The sequence below is a fragment of the Ptiloglossa arizonensis genome, chromosome 3, assembly GCF_051014685.1.
Source record: "Ptiloglossa arizonensis isolate GNS036 chromosome 3, iyPtiAriz1_principal, whole genome shotgun sequence".
NCBI lineage: Eukaryota > Metazoa > Arthropoda > Insecta > Hymenoptera > Colletidae > Ptiloglossa > Ptiloglossa arizonensis.
In genome coordinates, this window is record NC_135050.1 from 16,727,599 (window position 1) to 16,750,365 (window position 22,767).

The 22,767-nt window shown below is 41.7% G+C and overlaps 1 protein-coding gene across 5 annotated transcripts in view; it reads left to right on the top strand.

Annotated features, from left to right (window-relative positions):
- The window catches only part of Tet (tet methylcytosine dioxygenase-like), a 278,954-nt gene that overhangs the window by 167,091 nt on the left and 89,096 nt on the right, over nucleotides 1-22,767 (top strand). For all 5 annotated transcript variants that reach the window (XM_076307866.1, XM_076307865.1, XM_076307863.1 and 2 more), the window contains exon 3: nucleotides 17,335-17,409. In XM_076307866.1, the coding sequence (XP_076163981.1) occupies nucleotides 17,335-17,409 (75 nt within the window). The remainder of the gene's footprint in view (nucleotides 1-17,334; nucleotides 17,410-22,767) is intronic.

Genomic DNA, 22,767 nt, shown 5'->3' on the forward strand with positions numbered 1-22,767 from the left:
GAATCGTACGAAAGAACGAATAATTTTTTTTATCGAATCTAAGTATTACATAAATATTCAAAAAATTACCGCAAACTTAATATTTCAGTGATTTTTGAAGGATGAAAATAAATAAAGAATACTCGTGTCTATATATTCTTCTCGTCCTCTTTTTTGGTTAGAAAATATGATTATCGTTTATTTTAGCAACAAACCAATAGAATTCCTTAATTATGGAATGAAAAATTTAAAAAACGCATTTTAACCGTATTTTTGGCCAGTACTATTCCCTTACAGTACAAATGAGCGTATGTATACGCTCTGATAACAATGGCCAGGAAAATTGCGCGTACATATACGTTTACGATGCAAATGGATTAAAACTCGAACGCAATTACGATACTTCGGTCCGACTCGAGCTTCAACGGTGACTGTGATATCGCGATGCAACTTCGATCGCAGCTACCACTTTCTTCTATGATGCATCGATGTAATTGCAATACTTTGCTGAAACTCGAACTGCATCGTTTATCGCAACATTCGGATACAGACGCGTAACCACCAACATTCTGGTTCTAACCTGCAATTACAACTTCCTCGTACAACTGCAACGCGCCGATGCAAGTGCAGTCGCAACGTTGCAATCGGTGTTGCCACCTCTACGGAGATAAGACTTTAATAATTTCATACGCACGACGACCGTGAATAGTACCTTTCAACCTTGTAATTTCCATATAGAAAACAAAAATCCGTAGATTTACACAGGTCCGCGCATACGCAAGGTAAACGTAACTCTCAACTTTGCCTCAATGTACACTCAAAAAAAAAAACTCCGTAGTATTCCACGCAAGTATACCGATCGTACAAATTACAAAGTTGAAAACTACGCGCGCGTTAAATCTACACAAATCTGCGCAAATGAACGGACGTTTCTCCTCCAAGTACAATCCACACGTTTGAACGTTGTTCCTCTTACTGGTCGTTCCTACAAAATTACACAAATTATCTTTCGTTCGACTTTCCAAACCCCTTAAACGAATCATCGTAGATCCACGACACGCTCAAGGGATTGTCCAGCAGTTCCGTGTAACGTCGAGCTCCTCTTTACGGATCGTTCGCGCATCTCGTGTCGCGTGACTCCGCTAGAAGCGCGAGTTGCAACAGGGCGGTTGCAACTCGTGCAGCGTGGTACGCGATTCGTCGCGGCGAGTAGTCGCGCTACGGTGCAACCGCGCGTCTGCAACGTTGCCGTGACCGAAAGGAGCACGAGAACGGACGCAGCTGCGTACGAGACGTCGCGTCGTCGACTCGTTTGCGTTTTCCGCGGGGCGTCCGCACGGCCGCACGCGCGTGCGGCCAAGCCCACGAAAGTCATCGATTTCGTTCAACGGCGCGGAAATAATTCGGGATTATTATTATTATTACCACTACCACTACCACCGCCACCACTATCGCTATTATTTCTTTTCTCCCGTCGCGGAGCGTACCGGGGGCGATCGGAATGGCTGACTGGCTTAATTCCCGCACGGGAAATGGGATTCCCCGTTGGTCCGCGATTCCCTCGGATTATTACGTTCCATGGCGTGCGGACGAACCCTCCGCGTCCGAACAATTCGATGATCCGAGCGTATCGATACGTCGTTCCGGCAACTTACGTAAACGACTCGAACGGAATTTCGACCGTTTCACGGTCAAATGGAGCGTCCACCCCGTCGCGCGTTCCTCTTGTCCGGTATATCACCACACGGATGACGATTTTTCACGAGGATCGCTCGGTATTCTCGTCGAAGTATTTTTTTTTTTTTTTTCATCCCGCGTGGATGTAAAATCCCACCGACATCGATATTGAGGATCCTCGAACCGTGGACCCGAAAATTTGCCCCCGTTTAGAGATTTTGCGATTTTCCAACGACCTCGAGGAAAATTGATACAGAATCGTTGAATCGATCGTCGAGGATTCCAAAGTAAACCACGTTGAATAATTCGTAGGGACGACGGAACCGAAGGTGGTTCACACGGTTCGAAAATAAATTACAATTATGTAGGAGTAGTTATGTATTTTTTTTTTTTTTTAATTATGTATTTTATGCGAGACTCTTTCAAATAGTCGACTTGAAATTCTCGCCAATGAAATGGAAATTGAATCGCGTTGTTGAAACTCCACTTCGTTGAATAATTCGCGGAAAAATAGCTACTCGGTTCGAAAATCGATTGAAACCGGAAGTCGTCCAGGTTAGCGATTCTCGGAGCGATCCACGCGTACGTAATTCTAATTAGAGTACTCAGCGACGAATTTCTTGCGGTCCCGGTGAAATTGAAATTAAATTATGCGAGCATTATTGACACTTCGACAACGAGGTAGGAACAGTATCCTTGTCGAATGATTTGCAAAAGACAGAATTGTGAAGCGTCTCTGTCGTATAATTTTCAAGGGACGATCGAGAAGATGGTTCCTCGGTCCGAAAATATATTATAATTTAACGATTACGTTTGTTCGCTATTGACTCTCAAAATAGCCTCCTACACGAGCGTAGTTCCAATTAGAGATCTCACGAATTTGTCGCAGCTTCGGTGAAATAGTAATTAACTTGTGAGTGGAAAATAGCTTCTCGATTCGAAAATACACCGAAGCAAAGATTACTTGTTCGATTGAATTCGTTCAATTTGCACGGAACGATCGAGCTGAAAATGCTTCGAAAATATTTCCGAATTGGAGATTATATTTTTCGTACGAGACTTTCTCTTCGAGAAATGTTCCTTTCTTGTACATACCGTGGATACACGGTGATAACTCGACTCTTCAACATTGTCGATCGTTATTATCAATTATCTTTATTACGCGTTCGTGGAAATATGTATACGTATTAACGCACAGGGTGTTCCAGAAAATTGAAATCGAACTCGAGGAAAGCGTAGCACTCGAGCAGAAAACTTGAACGAAACAAAGTGCACCGAAGTATCGTTAACATTGAAGTTACGTTCCCAAGTAGAAACCATAGTTACACAGTTCGTAGTTGGAACTATGCGAGGGTAAACGGTCACTGTAACGCTGAACCGACGAAACACCAGGTTGTTCGATAAGTTTTGTCGTTTTCTCCATTGTAAAAAAAATACTACAACAGTTCAACTTCGAACAACTGTAAATGTTGAGATCTACACAGATCTACGCGAAACTTCGCGCGTGTTCATCGAACGTTAGTACCGTCTTTCGAGAAATCAAACGACGAATTGAATTCGTTTCTTATCGAACGACAAAACTTATCGACCTACTAGTCCCTTTGCTGCGTTTATCTGCGATTTCGTAACACCGATCACGAATTGTGTTTAATTTGCACGATCGAACTCGCTCGATAAATTGTACGCGGACGCGCGATAAAATCGTTCGCGTTATTACAAGCTCGTCGAAAACGTCACCCGCTTGAAACTAACGATACTCGGAGTCGCGTTTGTTGGAACTTTTTCACCGGTTTCGACGAATAGGTTACGCGCTCGTGAAATTCGAGCCAACTTTCACACCTGGTATACAAAGATAAAATACTATGCCTCGTAGTAAGGTGTGGCCGAGGAACGTTACAAAATACGGAGCAACGATTAAAAATACCGGGCGATATTTTCTTTTCTTTTTTAAACGGAAGCAACCGTAACCGTGTAACGGGCAACGCGTCGAAGTTCTAGACGAAATATCGATCGTCGATCCGAGAAACGGGAGCGAAAACCGAGTACGAGTACGAGCGGAAATTTTCGACGAAACTTTCTCGATGAAGTGGTAAAATCGTAAACGGGGACCCGAACCGTTTGCTTTTAAATACGAATTTATAACAGGAGGAAAATAAGGTCACCCGGGACGTTTATGCGAACAATCTTTGTATGCCGAAAACGATCGTTGAAATTGCGCTGCATATTTTACGGTATTACCTCCGGTTTATGCGCGGAGTAATTGGCGCATCGTCGAGTCGATAAAATTAAATTTTGTTTCGCGATACCAGCTTTCGAGAATATCGCCGCGTAACGCGAAAACGATAAACGCACGCGGGTTGCGAGCGGAGAGTGCACATGGTACGCTCGATAACCTGTCCCTCGGACGTACCTACCATTTTTAACCGTCGCACTTCTAATGGGTGCAACGGCTCTTTCGAACGGCGCGCCGACCATCTGTCGCCCACTGGATATGCTTTGACGAAATTAAAGTCAGCTGACCGAGAAAGCGGACGTTTTTAACTATCGCGGGAATTTCGAGAGCGTTTTTCATCGTCCCGTGTTTCCTTCGGTCGTGTGCACGCGAAACGGGACGATCGGATGAAATTCGAGAGAAAAATTATGATAATTGTGTACGTAAGAAAAAAGAAAAATACATGTTCGTCGATTGTGCATGAGAATGGATTCAGTCTTTCTTTCGATCTGCGAGAGCGAATCGATTGAATGAAATTAGAAAAAGAATTATGATAATTGTAAAGAAACTAAGAATGGATTTAGTTTTTCTTTCAATGAAATTGGAAAAGAGAATTGTGATAATTTCACGCCAATGTACGTTTACCAATTATAGACAAAACTGTGTTTGTTAATTTTACACGAAACTGTGTTTACTGATTCAATCTTACGCAGTGTGTTCCTTAATTATAGACAAAAATGTGTACGCTCTTGCTTCGGCACCGTGTTAGCTTATCGCGGTAACAATCGTTGTTCCTCTTTAACGATTCACCATTTTCAGATAATTGGTTCGAAAACCAGCAAAGAGTAATTCTCGAGTATCGGTGTACGAACACGTCGTTTACTCGCAAGTGGTTATCGTTCTCAATTACGTTTCTTCCTTCTAATAACACTCTTTGAAAAGTTGATACGCAATCCAGTTATATCTCATCGCACGAGAGTTCATAATTCTCAGGTGAAAATTTTCTGGAGTTGGGTAAACGATCGTAACCTTCGCTGCTCGCGCGCCAATGAGAATAAAATTTCGAGCCAAAGCTGGGAAGAATTTCGTTGAATTTCACTGTAGAAAAATTTGAAGAGGGTTGATAATTGGAAAGATTGTATACCCTCGCCGTTTGCGAACGAAAGGAAATTAAATTCCTGGTCCGAGCTTCTCACGAAGAATTCTCGGTTTCGTTTCGGTCAATTTGTAGAAATTTTCAAACGGTCGATAATTGGAAAGATTATTGTTTACAGAGCCAGTGAAATTTCGAACGAAAGTGAAAATTCCTGCTCGGTGTATTTTGCAACATTTTTGGAGACACTCGTAGATACGCTGATTCTTCGCGTCACGAAAGTGACTCGAATTCGAGACAAATTTTCTTACAAATTTTCCACCAATGGCGTGGATCGTATTTTCCGAACGAATTGTTCCAAGTATTCGAGAACAACCGAGAGGACGATTCGACACACTTTTCTAAAAGAGTGTACCAAATTTTTGATCTTATTTCTACATTTTATAGTATACGACGAGCATTTTATTTCGTAATTTACATTTCTGAACACTGTTACCGACGAGTGGGTACTTGGCCGAAAATTGGGTAAATTAGGTAAATCTCCAACGTGGAGGCGGAAGAAACTTAATTACCGGAATTAAGCGAAAATTGAAATAACGCGCGATTAACAACACTGCTTCGTTATAACGAGTTTTCTCGTCCATTTCGCGTCAATGGTCTTTGATACGATCGCGGATATAATTGCAAATAGCGATCGCATTTTACACAAGTACGAGGAAGATGCGTCGACGCGGGAACACCTTAAAATTACGCGCATGCGTGGTGTACAAAGTCGATTTTCTCGAAATCGAAGCCTCGTGCAAAAAAAATAGATACTGTACTCTTTATTTATCGTTTCGCGTAATATCACCCTATTCCGAGGGAGCAAAGAAATTTGAATCCACCTTAACGACTTACTGTTTAGCTCAGAATCAATTTCTTTCGTGCAAGAAATTTCATTCCACGTTTTCGACTTATTTTTTCATTTAGAATCAATTTCTTTCGTGCAAGAAATTTCATTCCACGTTCTCGACTTATTTTTTCACCTGAAATCACCCTCCTCCATGCAAAGAAATTTTAATCCACCTTATCGACTTACTGTTTCACTTAGAATAAATTTCTTTCGGACAAAGAAATCTCATTCCACGTTTTCGACTTACTATTTCACTTAGAATCACCCCTTTCCCTATACAAAGTTTATACTCCACGTTCTCGACTTATTTTTTCACCTGAAATCACCCTCTTCCGTGCAAAGAAATTTTAATCCACCTTATCGACTTACTGTTTCACTTAGAATCAATTTCTCTGTAGAAAGTTTATACTCCACGTTTTTGACTTATTTTTTCACCTGAAATCACCCTCTTCCATACAAAGAAATTTTAATCCACCTCATCGACTTACTATTTCACTTGGAATAAATTTCTTTCGTGCAAAGAAATCTCATTCCACGTTTTCGACTTACTATTTCACTTAGAATCACCCCCTGCCCTATACAAAGTTTATACTCCACGTTTTCGACTTATTTTTTCACCTGGAATCACCCTCTTCCATGCAAACAAATTTTAATCCACCTTACCGACTTACTGTTTCGCTTAGAATAAATTTCTTTCGGGCAAAGAGATTCTACTCCACGTTTTCGACTTACTATTTCACTTAGAATCACCCCTTTCCCTATACAAAGTTTATACCCCACGTTCTCGACTTATTTTTTCACCTGGAATCACCCTCCTCCGTGCAAAGAAATTTTAATCCACCTCATCGACTTACTATTTCACTTAGAATAAATTTCTTTCGTGCAAAGAGATTCTCCTCCACGTTTTCGACTTACGATTTCACTTAGAATCACTCTTCACGGTTACACACCATAATTACAAATCCCTTTTCGCAACCACCTTTCGAGATCATCGAAACAACATTGAAAGAATAGCGAAGGGCAGAGAAAAATATACGTATAAATAGGGTATCGCAATCGCTGGTAACAACGCGTTCAGAGTAGCGCCGACATAGCTGGGCCCCCCATTGAAATCGACGTTTTCGGGGAACGCGTCGCGACGCATTCAACATTTTTATCGCGACTACCCTCGAATGTGCGCGACACTTTCACAGAATCGCGCCGCGCTGCGAAGAGAATGAAAAGAGCAGACAAAAGGGGAGTCGCGGGGGATCTCGATGTCGAATTCTTTCATTAGCCGAAGGACCAGTCACGGAAATCCGGGATTTCGGTGCCGTTTTATATTTCGCTCGGTCCTCCCGCCGTCCTCGACGATTTTTTTTTTTTTCTTTTTCTTCTTTCTTTTACCTTTTTTTTTCTTTCTTTTTTTTTGTCATTCCATCCCCTGCCCTTGTTGTCTCCTACACTTTTCGAGGACCGTTCCGTTCGAGGACCATTTTTCCCGTCGTTCGATCGCCTCGCGAAAAGATTCGCGAAACAATCGAACGATAACGTCGAAAGTGATAAGCTTCGAGGCTTGCTCGAATTCGTTGACACGTTCAGAACGATCGACATGGTAACGCATATTTTCGAAGCAATTATTTTCTGATCCAAGTACACTCTTATTTTTACTTACTCGAAGTCGTTGAAATGTTGGGAGAATGTATAGATTTAATAAACTATGGAAACTTTATTTTTCAATTGAACGGAGATTAGATTGAGTAGATTTCTCTTTTTAGAGTAAATTGTCTTAGGTATAATAGTCTAATATCTTTGGAAAGATTATATTTATAAAGATGATTGCGTCCTCGATGTTGAATCGAAATTAAGTTTGAACGCAGGGACGTACAAATTTAAGTCCGTATTTTTAGTATCTTCCAACTTTGAATACCTCGTATATATAATTTGAGTTCGGTTCTATCTTCAATGAAAATATATCGTTCGCAAATATACATCGTCTACGAAAACTGGATATTGTCGGTTTCCGTTCAAGTTCTTTTATTCACGGCAGAAATATACGATCGCTTGTAATAACACCGTTATACAAAATTAATACGGAATGATAATAAATAACTTTTTCGGCCCAAGTGCCGACCAGAACGTGAACAACGTAACGATGCATTAACGCTTGAAATTCGTTAATAATTCAGAAGCTGATGCACTTGTGTTACAATTTATTTCAAAACAAATCCAAAAACCACGTGTCGAGATACTTGAAAAAACAGCTTCTTCTATAAATAAAAGGTACTTCTTTCGCATCGTTCTCGATCCCAGCGCACAGATTTATGCACTTTGCACGTACTTTCGAGATTATTCGTAGATGGCTAATTTTTAAACGGTTCTTCGACTAAACGATTTAATTTTTCGCAAATCTGCGCGTGCAATTGTTAGAAGAAAAGAAACTATCGTTTCGTGGAAAGATACACCGGGTATCGTTATACATGGTGAACCGAAAATGGATTGCAAAATTACTTGGTAATTTGCTACGACGGTTCCGCGTTTGCATAATTTAACGAAACGCTTGAAATATTACTGCGTGGCCCGTCGAAGTCGAGTTTGCCACGGAGGACTCGTCGTTTCCACTCAAGGAGTTAATCTATATTAAAAAAAAAAAAAAAAGAAGAAGAGTAGTGGGGGGAAACACGAACCCTGATACACAAGATAAACTTCGACTCGAGATTTCGTTCCCAGTTATAATATCGTCCGAAGGAACCTCGCGAAATTTTCAGAACGACGACAGAAACGAGTCGGAGGGAACTTTCGCGAAGCAATCAGGTTCGAGACGGATAAAAGTTTAAGAGCCTCGTTCGTGTGGAAATCGATGGAATTCGACCATCGATTCCATTTCCAAGGCAACGTAGAATATATCGGGTATCTTCGAATAGAAATCGTCCAACGCCTAACGATTCTTTATTTGGGGGGATTCAGAGGGTCGAAAATTCGATTCTAACGAGATGTTTCGGTGACGATCGATCGATTCGGATGTATCGCGTCTCGCGACAAAAATCGAGGAACGATTCCGAATGGTAGAAAATAGAAAGAATTTAAGAATAGAAAGAATATTTTAATCGAAATTGACGCGAGAAAAAAAGAGCACCGATAATTCGAAAATATTCGAAAGTTATTGTAATGATATATCAACGATAAAAAGACAAAGAAAAGGGAAAATATAACGTAAAAAGTTTCACCAATAGTCAAGATTTTACGTATCTTATGGACGTATTATAACACTGATTTGTCAACAACGATAACAAAAAAAGAAAAGGGGGAATGTTGAATACAAAGAGCGGTAAAATGTAGCGCAATACACAATGCAGAATTATAATATCGCCACGCAAAAGATTTTACGTAACTTATAGTGTTGGTATAACAACAACAAAAAAGAAAGAAAAGAGGGAATGTTGAATACAAAGAGCGGTAAAAGTTAGCGCAATACACAATATAGAATTATAATGTAACGTGGAAAGTATCGCCACGCAAAAGATTTTACGCAACTTATAGGGTTGATATAACAACAACAAAAAAGAATGAAAAGGGGAAATGTTGAATACAAAGAGCGATAAAATTTAGCGCAGTACACAATGCAGTACAGAATAATAACGTAACGTAGTGTCGACACGTATCAAGATTTCACGTAACTTATAGTGTTGATATATAACAACAACAAGAAAGAAAGAAAAGGGGGAATGTTGAATACAAGTAGCGATAAAATTTAGCGCAGTACACAATGCAGTACAGAATAATAACGTAACGTAGTGTCGACACGTATCAAGATTTCACGTAACTTATAGTGTTGATATAACAACAACAAAAAAGAAAGAAAAGGGGGAATGTTGAATACAAGTAGCGATAAAATTTAGCGAAGTACACAATGCAGTACAGAATAATAACGTAACGTAGAGTGTCGACACGTATCAAGATTTCACGTAACTTATAGTGTTGATATAACAACAAGAAAGAAAGAAAAGGGGGAATGTTGAATACAAGTAGCGATAAAATTTAGCGAAGTACACAATGCAGTACAGAATAATAACGTAACGTAGTGTCGACACGTATCAAGATTTCACGTAACTTATAGTGTTGATATAACAACAACAAGAAAGAAAGAAAAGGGGGAATGTTGAATACAAGTAGCGATAAAATTTAGCGAAGTACACAATGCAGTACAGAATAATAACGTAACGTAGTTTGTCGACACGTATCAAGATTTCACGTGACTTCTGTACGTATAGTGACATTGATACGTGAACAACAACAAGAAAGAAAGAAAAGGGTGAACGTTCGATACAAGTAGCGATAAAATGTAACCGAAGATCGTTGTCGCGACTCTCGACGTGGAGTTGGACGAGAGAAATGAAAAGTTACCGTTTCCTCGTGAACATAGTCACCGTCAACAGAAGCAGATGTCCCGAGCACTAATCATCTCGTCCGAACAGGCCCGTGTTTGGTTATAATACCATCTTCCTGGGCAAATGTTCGACGTCCCCGGGACTTTTAGACAAATACAAGGGCCGGCTGCCACCGTGCTGTTTCCTTTCCTTCGTTGTTTGGAAACTCAAAAATATATACGCATTTTCTGCTTAAATAGGACTTCTACTTAAACAGGGAGAGTCTCGGGGCACGTTTGGGACCCTCGAGGCGTTCGACTGATACTCGAGAGGTCGTTGGATCCGTCGAAAACGTAACGAATCGTGTGGATAATACTTTTTACAACTCTTAGGAGTTTTACCTTCTTAAGAGACACTGGTTTCGGATTTTATTTTTAACAGTACTTCGACGAACAGATACTTGAGAAAGTAAATTTTTCTTTTTCGTACGCGTATCTATTTTACCTATATTAATTATACCTAAAATGACTTACCTTTTTCATAAATTTATCGATTCACCATCAACGTTGAATATTTCTCCGGTTTTAAAGTAAAGAAGAAGTATTCCCTCAAAAGAAAAGAAGAAATATTCGACTAGTTGTAATAGTTGCAATATTTATATAGATAATACTACAAAAATAATACCATCAACCGCGACTAACATTCGTCCCATTTGCTAAATCGAGTGATCAGTTGCAAACTTGAAAAAAAAAGTGAATCAAAGAAGAAAATAAAATGGAAGAAATTTCGTTTAAATTGTCTTCATTGATCACGTTCTCGTTCTCGAAACGTTCGTTCGTGAACGTTCTCGATCGTTTCCAATATTTCCAATGATCCAACGATCTCACGATCGACACGGACACGTTGCTCGTGATCATCGTAAAGGGTGCGCGCGCAACGAGGGAAAATCTCTCTTCGTCGATGCCCGAGACCGTGGTGACGTGTTTCTTATCGACGGACGTGCATCTGTCGACCCGTGTATATAAGGAAACGTATTTACGAAATATTTTAATTAGCTTATCATACGGAATCGGTGACAGCTGCCGGCGAAGCGCATGCTTCTAATTGCCGATCTAGACCCCAGATGACGATCGGGGCCGGTTTCGTACGCTTTCGATTTCACCGCGTTAATCGCGAGAAACTTCCTATCGCGGTTACCTACCTGCGTGAATTCTTTCGTCGTATGTACGTGCATCACGAACCAGTGGAATGCAAAAACGCAGCGCGCGGAAAAGATATTTTCCGCGATACGCGTCACGAGTCTTTCCACCGATTGGAAAACTCGAATACGATCGACACGATGAGAAATCTGTCAGTCACTCCTTGGACCCTTTACACATTTTCCTCTTCTCTCTTCCTGCGCTTCGACTTCTTCCGCTTCGTCTTCTTCCGCTTCGTCTTCTGTTGTTTCACTTCGGCACGTCTCGTCGCTTTCGAGTCATCTTTCTTGAATAATTTCATATGAAAAGGAAACGATCTCGTCTGTAAAAAATTATTTTCTCGACGAATACGAATCTTTATTTTTTTGTACAGTGGAGATACGTATGGGAAGTATCAATGGAGAATCACAGAATTTAATACAGTGGAATATTGAGAAGCTTAGTTTTGATTAGAGTAGCTACGCGTGTAGAGTATCACCGGTAGAGTACGGTAATGAACAATAGTCGAACATTAAAGAGCGAATTTCTTATTAGAAATTCGTAACTGATACACATCTGGTACGGACGCAACTTTTTATTTCGATGGTGAATAAATTCGTGACTGGTGTAGCCATCTGGCTCGTACACAACTTTCCGTTTCAATGGTGAACAAATAACGGTCGAACATCGAGAAGATAATTTTCTTTTATCATAAATTCGCGATTGCTACCCATCTGACGCGAATAATAGAAAAATAAAAAGACTTAAAGATGTTCCTTCTGGAAAGGGTAAAAATCTCTCGTGAAGTAACCTTCTGATCAGTTTCCTCTCTCGTTGCTTGTACCCTAATAATAGTTACAAAACTAAATTGTTATAACGCGAGGAAAAAAAATGTCCGGTGAAGTAATAATCCTGAGCCAGTTCCATCTCTCTGGCCACTCGATTACTTATCGATCACCCTATCGCGGACAAACTTTCGTAAAATGATTCGAATCGATTCCTAATTTCGCTACGCTGCGATCGAGCATCGAATCGAAGACGACTAACGCGAAAACGAACAGACATTTGCCATTTTCGGTCCCGTTCGGCCCCAATGATTCTCGAAAAGAGAGAAACGAGCACGAGCGATCTAAAAATCGACTTGCGCTCGCTCGCGCATTTATTAAAATTAATTACCTTATCGGTCGACGATATTACGGCACGATGCGTTACCCATTCGTCTCGTCACTCCAATAAGCTAATTATAACGCTGTCAAACACGCGCTTTCTCGTGCATCCGTCCCGTTGACTTCCAAGGAAAGCATCGAACCGGCACTTGAAACGTGGGAGAAGAGCGAATGGGAGATCTTGAGGGGTGTCTTCGATAATGTCGCTACGGCAAAGTTCCCCCTTTCTTCGTGATATTCAACGGAAAGGTGACGTCGCAAAAAGCCGTGAAATTAAAACCTCTCGGCTGTGTATTTACGATGCAACGGGAACAAAACGAGCCACCGGGAAGAGGAGACGTCAAAGTAGAGGAGAAACGAAGAGGACGTGAATGCGTTGAAATGGAAGTGGAAAAAACTCGAGAGAAACGCCAGATTCGCCGCGAAGACGGTTGAATTTTAAGGGAAAATTGTCGATGGAAATATCGATAACGAAATAATATCGAGAGGAGGGGAGAGGTTAACGATGAACGATCGTAAAATGAGCATTGGGTGTGGAATTATCATCGTTCATCAGCAACAGGAAACACTTGGCCGATGGAAAGAAGATTTATGGAAAGAATTGTGTATTTTTAACGACAAATAACGGTGTACGTGAGAATACGTTTATCGTGTACGTTTACGATGCGTTGTACGAATGGACTGATACACTCCACGGACGAGAAAGTACAATTTTTGTACTAAATGTAAAAATAATTAGATATTGTGAGAATAGATCTTTAGCTTGTTTTAATATCGGGGGTTGGTTTTGCTTGGTGCGCGAATATTCTTGCGAATAAGGCAAACCCGAAATAATCGACACTCATCGATACTCTTTTTATCTCGGAATTACTTGGATAGATTTAACCGACCAGATTGCAAAAATATACCCCGTTAATGGTGCAACGATTGCAAGAACGAGGAAATCGTAATCGGAAAACATCGTAAACAAGTTGCAACCCTCTCGAGAGACGAGACGGTAGATAAGTTGTAGAGACTGGTGGAATTTTATTCCAACAATGGACGACGAACAAAAGTTTTGCGCAACTATTTAAGTTCTTTTGGTGTCCAACTTGAGCTACAGAGCGAGTCTCGCGAGCCACTTCTAGCAACTGATAAGTTACCGATGTGAGAAAATACGAGAAAATATTGCACGGTTTCTACGAGGACGTTGTAATCGATTTTTCGTTACTTTGTTATTTCTCGAGATACGAAGATGTTTCATTTGTCAAACGAGATGTCCACGCGATTATTTATTCAAGGTGGAATGTAATTTTCTTGTATAATTCGCAACGCGTGAACGTTCTATTCGTTGCTCCGAGTTTTTTTATATTTTACTTATACGACAAAAAAAAAATGCATCCCTCCGAGAGGAATCAATCACAAATATTTGGGAAAGACAAAATATTTCAAAAAAGGACAAGTTGGCGCTCGAGTATCCAGAGAGAGAATAGAAACATTGTACGACTATTTATTCGCGATTAAATTTTTACTCTTTCAAGGTCCATCGTCTACTCGTGTAATTCGTAACGCGTAAAAGTTCTATTCGTTGCTCGAAATGTTTCTTTATCTAAGAAACAAAAAAATTCATCCTGAGAGAAATCGATCCGCACGCGAAACGCATCGAAACACATCCAAAGTACGAACAATTTTCGAAATAGTCTAAGTGTACTCGCTATGGGCAATATTTCAAAAAGAAAGACAAGTTGGCGTTCGAGTATCCAGTTGGAGAGAGAAAAAGAGAGAGAGAGAGAGAGAGAGAGTCGGATAGGCGCACGTAGATGGTCGTACATAAGGTGCACGAGAAGAGCAGATCCCCGCGCGAGTGAACATCGAGGTCCGAGGCAGGCGGAAAACGTCCCCTTCGCGCGGCACACGCGTGGACGATTATGGTCTAATTCGCTTGTACGCGCATTCCCACCAACCTACCTAGCTTACCTACCAACCTACCTGGCTGCCTCGCATGACAGAACCGTCTTGGCGAGCGAACGAGGAAAAGCGTAATTGTCGGTACATTCGATAAGCGTACGCTCGAAAGATAGGGGTGTGTCCCCTTAATTCCATCTCCCTTTCTCCGTTCCTCTCGCTCCTCCCCACCACTCGGCTCCCTTCGTTCCTTCTCGCTCTCCTTCGCGACCCTCCGTCAGTCTCACGCCGACCGTCCTTCTCCCCACTCCAAGCTCTCGCTTTCGCTCTCTCTTCGACATTTTCTCCCGTCGATTCGTCGCCGCTTTCTTCTCGTCCCGCGCCTTTCCTCTCTTTCATCGTTCCACCTTTACCCACTCTCTCTCTCTCTCTCTCTCTCTATCAATCTCTATCTCTCTTTCGTTCTCTCGCACTCTCTCCCCCGCGTATTGCACCTTCGATTTGCACCCTCCTCTCGCCTCCGTTCGTTGCCGCTCTCGCGTAAATATCGCGGTTTCTCGGTAAACAGGCGAACGCGACAGGCAAAGAGGGACAGCCAGAGAAGGAAGAGGAGATGCGTGCACGCCGTGCGCGCACACACAGTCAGAGAGAGAGAGAGAGAGGGAGAGAGAGAGGGAGGGACGCACACGGCTGAATTTGTCGCGTCGCGTCGGCTCGCGGTGCGTGTGCGCGTAGGCGTGTGTAGGTGCAGATGCAACCTAGGGAGCGGGCGAATAAGAGCGAGAGGGGGGAGGGTGCAAGGAAGAAGGGTGAAAGCGGGAGAGAGAGTAAGGGAAGCAAGGCAAATGTCAATATCGACGATGCATCGCCAAGAGAGCCCCGCACTTGGGGCGGGAATGAGAGCGTAATTAATCGTCGAAGCAAAGAAATTTCTCTCTTTGTCCTTTTCCTGGGACGGTGGCCGGAATCTTCGCTTATTTCTCGCGGCGAATTTTCGCGTCGAACCGGCTCCTCGAGCTCGATCTCCGGAAGTCGTGACACGCGCGGTGATCGAGATCGATCGTGCACGGGGGAGATAAGTTTCGAGGGCGATGGTACAACGAACGGTGAATTTAAACGAACAGAAGAAACATCGCGATAGTAGGACCAAGCGTTGATATTTAAGTAAATAAATAATTACAGACGCGTGTGGAATCTAGAGATATTTCATACGGACCGATTGTGGACGCATCGTGTACTGAGACCGATACGATAAATGCGTCTGCAGGAACGTATTTCGTTTTTCCCGCGTCGGGTCGGTAAAAAGAATTGCCGCGGCTGCTGCAACCGCACACGCCATCTACGACCGTAGCTCGAAGGTTGTAATACTTCGTGCCGGTTGATAAGGTAGATCTCTACGGTGAGCGACCGTCGACAAGAGACGTATCTTTTTTTTCTTTTGAGAAAAAAAAAGGAAGAAAAAAAGCGCGTACGATCGTTTATTTTTACACGATCGTGTAAACAATTGAGCGCGATATACTACCCGCACCGCGATGTCTCGGGAAATTGCACGGTTTCGTAACACCGCGAAGAATTTTATAGACTTCGCACGGATTAATCTTACCGATCGCGGAAAATGGACACTTTTCGCTGGATACGAAACTGAATTTCCCAACGTGCGCGCGTATCTTCCGAGACGTCGCACCGGAAAACGGTTTCCCCACTTGCCAACCTTTTTCCGACCGATTGTCCCCGATTCGAATTATTCAAAAATAACAAAAAAATGCAATAAAATATCTCACAAGAGATACGGTCAGCGATGATTGGTTCCCAGTAATCGTTGGTAAACTCGCGTAACGTACCGTTAAAAAACTTGACCCTCGAACGAAAGTATCGCGTGCATATTTTCTTCTTAGATATACACACTTCTCTTCGACTGGTTTCCGATACAAATTTCCAACTATCCCCCTACGGTTCGAAGTTCATTAACGATACCTTCCCTCGGAACTTTACAATTACACGGGACCGCTTAAATACGATCACGAGACCGATCGAACGATCCTCGAACGAATCGTTTCGTTCGTACGGACCTCGCGGAAACGATAAGTCCCCGATAAACGAAGTCCGGCGGACCCAATGGTACGGAGCCAGCAGCAGCGGCGGCGGCGATCGAAGCAAATTAAAACGAACGAGACTCCCGGCACGGAATATAGAATTCCGTAGCGCTATAGGCGATCGCTCGCGCGTTTGATCGGGTGGTGGGGGTTCTCGGAAGAGGCGGTCACGCTTGTTCGGGCGCCTAACGCGTTAACGATTGCAACGCAACGATGTTTTCGCTTCGTACAACTGCAGCGGTAGCCCCCTTCGGCGTTCTCGATCGCGCGCGGACCCGAATTCTAAAAATAAATAACACACAGTGCACCGTGGTGATTTCATTTTGCGACGTATCGCGAGGAAACACGCCGTGGGGCGATCTTCGGCGTCATCGCACCGTATAATTTCCCCGTTCTAATTAGCACTAGCCAGACCCCCTCCCCCGCTACCTTTCCTGCCCACCGTCGATAATTTCCAGCCGGAACGATCGAAGTGTATCGCCCACGGCGGCCCGTCTAAACCCTTCCCCCGCTTACCCGACCGTCCCTACGCATCTCCCCACCCCGGGAATAATCCGAAGCGTTTTGTCGTCGCGGGAATCTAATCTAATACCGCTGGCCCTGGAAGGTTATACTTTTATTAGCGCGTCTATTGGACTTAACGAGGTCAATTGAGGCGATACGGTTGCCTTGATTTTACGATAGTCCGTTGTCGGTACGATAACGATCCGAATGCCGGGCCGCACCGCGCGATTCGACGCGATCTTCTATACCGATCAGCCGCGACACGAAAATTAACCGCGCGTTCTAACGGACCGATTCGATTGTGTTTCAGCACCTGTACCATCTGCAAACAGGCGAGGGTGCGTTCAGAGAGAGGGGTAGGGGCAGAGGCAAAGGTGCAACGAGGGTAAGTAACAACGAAACTCTTTCTGGTCGATCGTTGCGCCGTTTTTCGGTTTTTAGACGACGAGGCGAAATAAATTTCTTTTAGGTCTTTTTTTTTTTTTGTTTGTTTTGTTTTCTTTTTTCGTCGTTTTTATTCGAGTCACTCGGAAAGCGTAATTGCTATCGCGGTGAATTTTTTCGAGAACGGTTTTCAAATTGTTCGTCCGGTATGGGATTCTTTCGAGAGAAAAAAAATTTTGTTTTTCGACAAGAGAGGTTGGGATTTTTATTATTCGCCCGTGTGGGATTCTTTTAATTTGCTTCGAGGCATTGTTGTTTCGAGCGTGTACAATAGTACAAAATGACGAAAGATTTGTATTACTTTTCGTAAAGTACTATACCAAAGTTTAGATTTTAGATCGGGTATTTAACGGAGGTGTGATATCACAACGCCATGAAAATTGCGTATTTTGATTTTTCACCATGGGTTGAAAAATTATCCCATTGTGTATATCTAAATATTAGGAAACTGGGAGATTTTTTAACCCACTGTACTCCAAAGGGTTAAGAAAGGAATAAGTTTCTCTTTGGATTCGGAAATTCCGATTATTTACACGCAAGGTACTTCGTCGGAAAAGGAATAATTTTCTTTTCGGTCTCAAGTTCCAATTACGTATTATTCTCTTACAAAAAGAATAATTTCCTTTTTCGACTCGATTTCTTTCGAAATCGATTTCGATTCTTCGTATTTGCTTTTATCGTTCGTGACAATTTGTCTCGTGGACCTTCAAACGCATACTCTTTTCAAAAATTACAAAATTGAAAAAATTATTCCACTCCTAACAACGAGTGAATCGCATTGCCTACCTTTCGAAATCGACTTCGATTCCTCCCATTCGTTTTTATCGTTTGTGACAATTTATCACGTACACCTTCAAACGAATACTCTTTTCAAAAATTACAAAATTATAAAAAATGATTTCACTTTTTTCAACGAGTGAATCGCATTGCCTACCTTTCGAAATCGACTTCGATTCCTCCCATTCGCTTTTATCGTTTGTGACAATTTATCACGTACACCTTCAAACGAATACTCTTTTCAAAAATTACAAAATTATAAAAAATGATTTCACTTTTTTCAACGAGTGAATCGCATTGCCTACCTTTCGAAATCGACTTCGATTCCTCCTATTCGCTTTTATCGTTCGTGACAATTTATCACGTAGACCTTCAAACGCATACTCATTTCAAAAATTACAAAATTCTAAAAAATGATTTCACTGCTTTGAACGAGTGAAAATTGGCCAAGAAATGGATCAACGCGACCAAACAAACACCTACGATAGATAAGATAATTTTTCCAAAAATTCCACCGACCGTTTCGTGAAAGAATCGTAGGAGAAAAATTCTTCCAGTCGGGATGTCTTCTCGTCGGAATATCCTTTTCGCGCGATGTTTGTTACCTTCTCTGGCCGTTGCAGCGGTTATCGAGCGTATTCGAAGATCAATGACGACACGACGAAATAAAGTTTGCGTACACGGAACGCGCGAAAGCGGTCGGTCGGTCGGTCGGTTCGTAAGTTGATATTCAATGTTCCTCGCGGCTTACAAACTGCGAGACCGTAGAAAGAACGAAAGGCAAATATCTCGTAACGTAAAGCATCCCCTTTACTCCTCTTGTCTGTACGGTGCACGAGAAACGTGGATCCCGTGGATATTCGAGGGAACGACCGCGCGCTCCGTCTCTTCTTATTGGCTTTCCAAAAGACGACGATTTAAAAAGATCGAGCGGGAGCCACCGGGCGAAGTGGAGTGGGGGTAAGTCGCGACCGCGGGAAAATAAAACGATCGAGGTCTCGTTCGTTTATTCTTTTTACGGAATCCAATAACAAGCTCGTGTTTAAATATATGTTTATTTTAAACGTTTCGACCTCGTTTCGTTCGCATCCTCTCCGCCGGTAACTGGAAAGTGACTTTCGATTGAAAGAAGAGAGGTAGAAAAATATCTAAAAAAGAAAAAAAAAACAAACAAAAAAGTACAAGAGAAAAGAATATTTTCAAAAAGTACTTACTTACCGTAAATTTATAAATTCGACCGATGATCGCGTTCGAATTTCGTTCACCTTTTGTCTTCGATTTCGTCGAATGTTTCACCCTTCTCTAATTGCGTCTTTTGTCGAAGAACGAAGGTCCCTCTAATTGTCACCGAGGAGGAACCGAACGGAACGAGGTCGAAACGTTTAAAATACACGTACGTACACGTACGAACGTACGTTCGCGGACCGAGTCGTTTCTTTATTCTTTTTACGGATTTATTCTTTCCCGAGGCTCGTAATCCGTGTTCGTTCGCGACGTTTCAAAGGCTCCGCCTCTCTTCCTCCCTCCTATCCCTCGATATAAGAGTTCGGTGCACGATGTCGTATTTACGCCTCCCGGTGAATCTCGTTTCCGGTTCCCGCGCGTACACGGATTTTTCCTTTTACGCTATCTCGAACAACCCCCTGTCTTTATTCCGTTTCGACGACCGCTACTCTTTTTCGAGCCCACTCCGCGCGCCACTTATCCCTCGCGTTTCTAATTCTAGAAACGTGGTAACGCGCGAGTAAACGGGGCCCTCTGTTTCGCGCCACTCGACCAATCACCTCGAACTCGCACGAAAATCACCATCGAATGGAATTCGTGTTCGCGTTCAAGAGCCACGGAGAACTCTTCTACCGGAAATATGTTCGACGTGGACACGATTGACGCGAATTTTCATTTTTCTTTTCATTCTCGCGCGAATAAAAGTTTCTATCGTCGAAAAATTATTTCAAGATCTTTACAGTTCGCTCCGATTAAGATTTTTCCAACGTTGTTTGGTGTTTCGACATCGAGGCGAAATTGGATCTCGTTTTCCTCGGTGAATTTTTGCTACTCGAATTCTTCGCGATCTCGAAGTAAGTTTTGCTCGAACAACGTGAACGCGAACGTTACTTTTTCTTGTCCCGAGAAAAGTTTCTCGCGTTCAACAAACGCCGAAAGATTTAACCAATTTGCTTCAACATTTTCGAAATCAACATTTTCGCTTGTTCCTTCAACATCGAGGCAAAATTCGACCTCGTTTTTCTCAATAAATTTTTGCTGCTCGAATTCTTCGCGATCTCGATGTAACTTTTGCTCGAGCGACGTGGATACAAATTGCGAAGTCGTTTCTTTTTTTTTTTTTATTTTAATATTCATCGTAATAAAAGTTTCTCGCGTCCAAAAAAGGCCCAAAGATTTTTTCAATTTGCTACGATTAACATTTTCGAAACATCGCCCGTTCTTTCGACATCGAGACAAAATTGACCGTTAGAAGTTTTGCTGCTAGAACTTTTCGCGATTTTAAAAGAAATCTTAGTCGCTATTGGAATTTCGATTTTCTTTTTGGTTTTGTAATTTTCGACCGAATGAACCACATTTCCAAAATTCGTTCGAATGAACAATTTCGAGACGTTTCGCGCGTACTCTCGACATCGAGGCAACACTCGAGCTCGTTTTCGTTGTTAAATTTCAACTCGTCGAACTTTTCGTTTTCCGTGCAAGAACAAGATCGCCGCACTAAAACGCGATAGGAGAACAGGATTCGCTTATACGAAGTTACGTTCGTTTTACGATTGCATCGGCAATAGTCTTTTTAAGCTTGGCGACCGCACGAAGATGGCCAATACGAGAAACCTTGATTCCTCTTTTACCCAATCCTTCGGTCCAAATCGAAAAATAAACAGAGTGGTGTAGGTAAAGGGCGGCCATTCCTGTACGAACACCGAGAGTGTAGGAACGCGATAAAATGGAGAAATGTTGCAAATCGTAAACCGAGGATACAAGACCGTTCAATGGTATTAATAATGGGAATATCGATATTGTATATTGGAATAAAATACGTCCTTTGTAATATTTGTGAGCCGTGATAAAAACGATATCCACCGAAATATAAAGCTCTCTTAACGGAAACCTAAACCCAAAACGATTTAAACGCTTCTATTGCTATTCGATCGTTGTTTCAAACTATCGGAGTGGAAGTTAAAATATCATCTTTATTGTTATTAATGGGATCGAATTCGAACCTCATCCTAAGACTGATGTTACTATTATTCGATAAATTTTGTCTGTTTTGTTAAGTTTTATCAAAACTTATCGATCAATCCAGTATTGTACTGTTCAATAAGATTTTAACGAACGACAAAATTGATGGAAGAACCTAGTATGTCGTCGATACACAGGGTGTCCGAAATGTTAGCCCCGTGGTTTATTTTGAAATAACTTCTGAAAGAAATACAAGACCGTTGATTCGTGCACATACGTGTTATATATTATTTATCGAAGCTCCGGAGTTAAACGTGGAAAACGATATCGGCCAGATGGCCAGGTTTGTTCGTGACGCAAATTGAAACTCCGCGGAGCGCATTTTGCACGACATTTCTGAAGGATTTCGGGTGAAATGTTTCCGTCGTATATTCTACTTTAATTGTTCCACAGTTTCTGGGTTTATTAGCATAGACCTTGCTCTTTGAGAGAACTCGAGGAAGGAAATTGGAGTCCGTCGGGTCATTGTGAATAAGGAAAGAGAAAAAGAAACAAATGAAAACTCGAGGGTATCGAAATGGCAAACAATCGAAGCGCGGGATTGATTTTCGAAACAACCTCTACCGGAACGTCAGGGTGGAATTTTAATTATCCTACGAGACGATAATTAACTGTGAAAAATTCACACAAACGAGGACAGAAAATAAACACCGAGTCGCATATCGTGCCACGCGCGGACCACAAGCAACGAACCGTGTTTCGTTCTAACGTTCGCGATTGGAAAAAGATTGAAATCGATATCGATTACTTCCTGTCCGATCCTTTTTACAATTGTTACTCTATCCGCGTACATGCTTCGTAACTTTGTATCTTGAACTACGAAAACCCTGATACGACGATCAACCGAGTAATCCAAATCGACTGAATTCTGTGTCTATTAAAACACTCGATAGAATCTAAAATTCTTGTAAACAAATTATAGGAGAAAGAAGAAAAAATTCTCTTGAAATTTTACACAAATAGAGATTTCTTTTAAATAGATTAATTTTACGTTAATTTCTGTAGAATATAAGAAGGATTTTTTAATATTTTACATGGTGAAAGAAGTGAGTAATGGGACAAAATATTAAGGGATTACTTTCATGGAGAAAAAATCGAAATTTCTTTGATGATATATTAAATAGTTTGAATCTTTAAAAATGTCACATTGAAGAAATGGTATTATCGATAAAAGCACGATACCCACGGTAAGAATCTTATTTTTCTCGAATCGGTTTTCATTCCTTTTTTTCTTACGAAGAATACACAATTTCTTTTTTACTCTTGGTAACAGTAA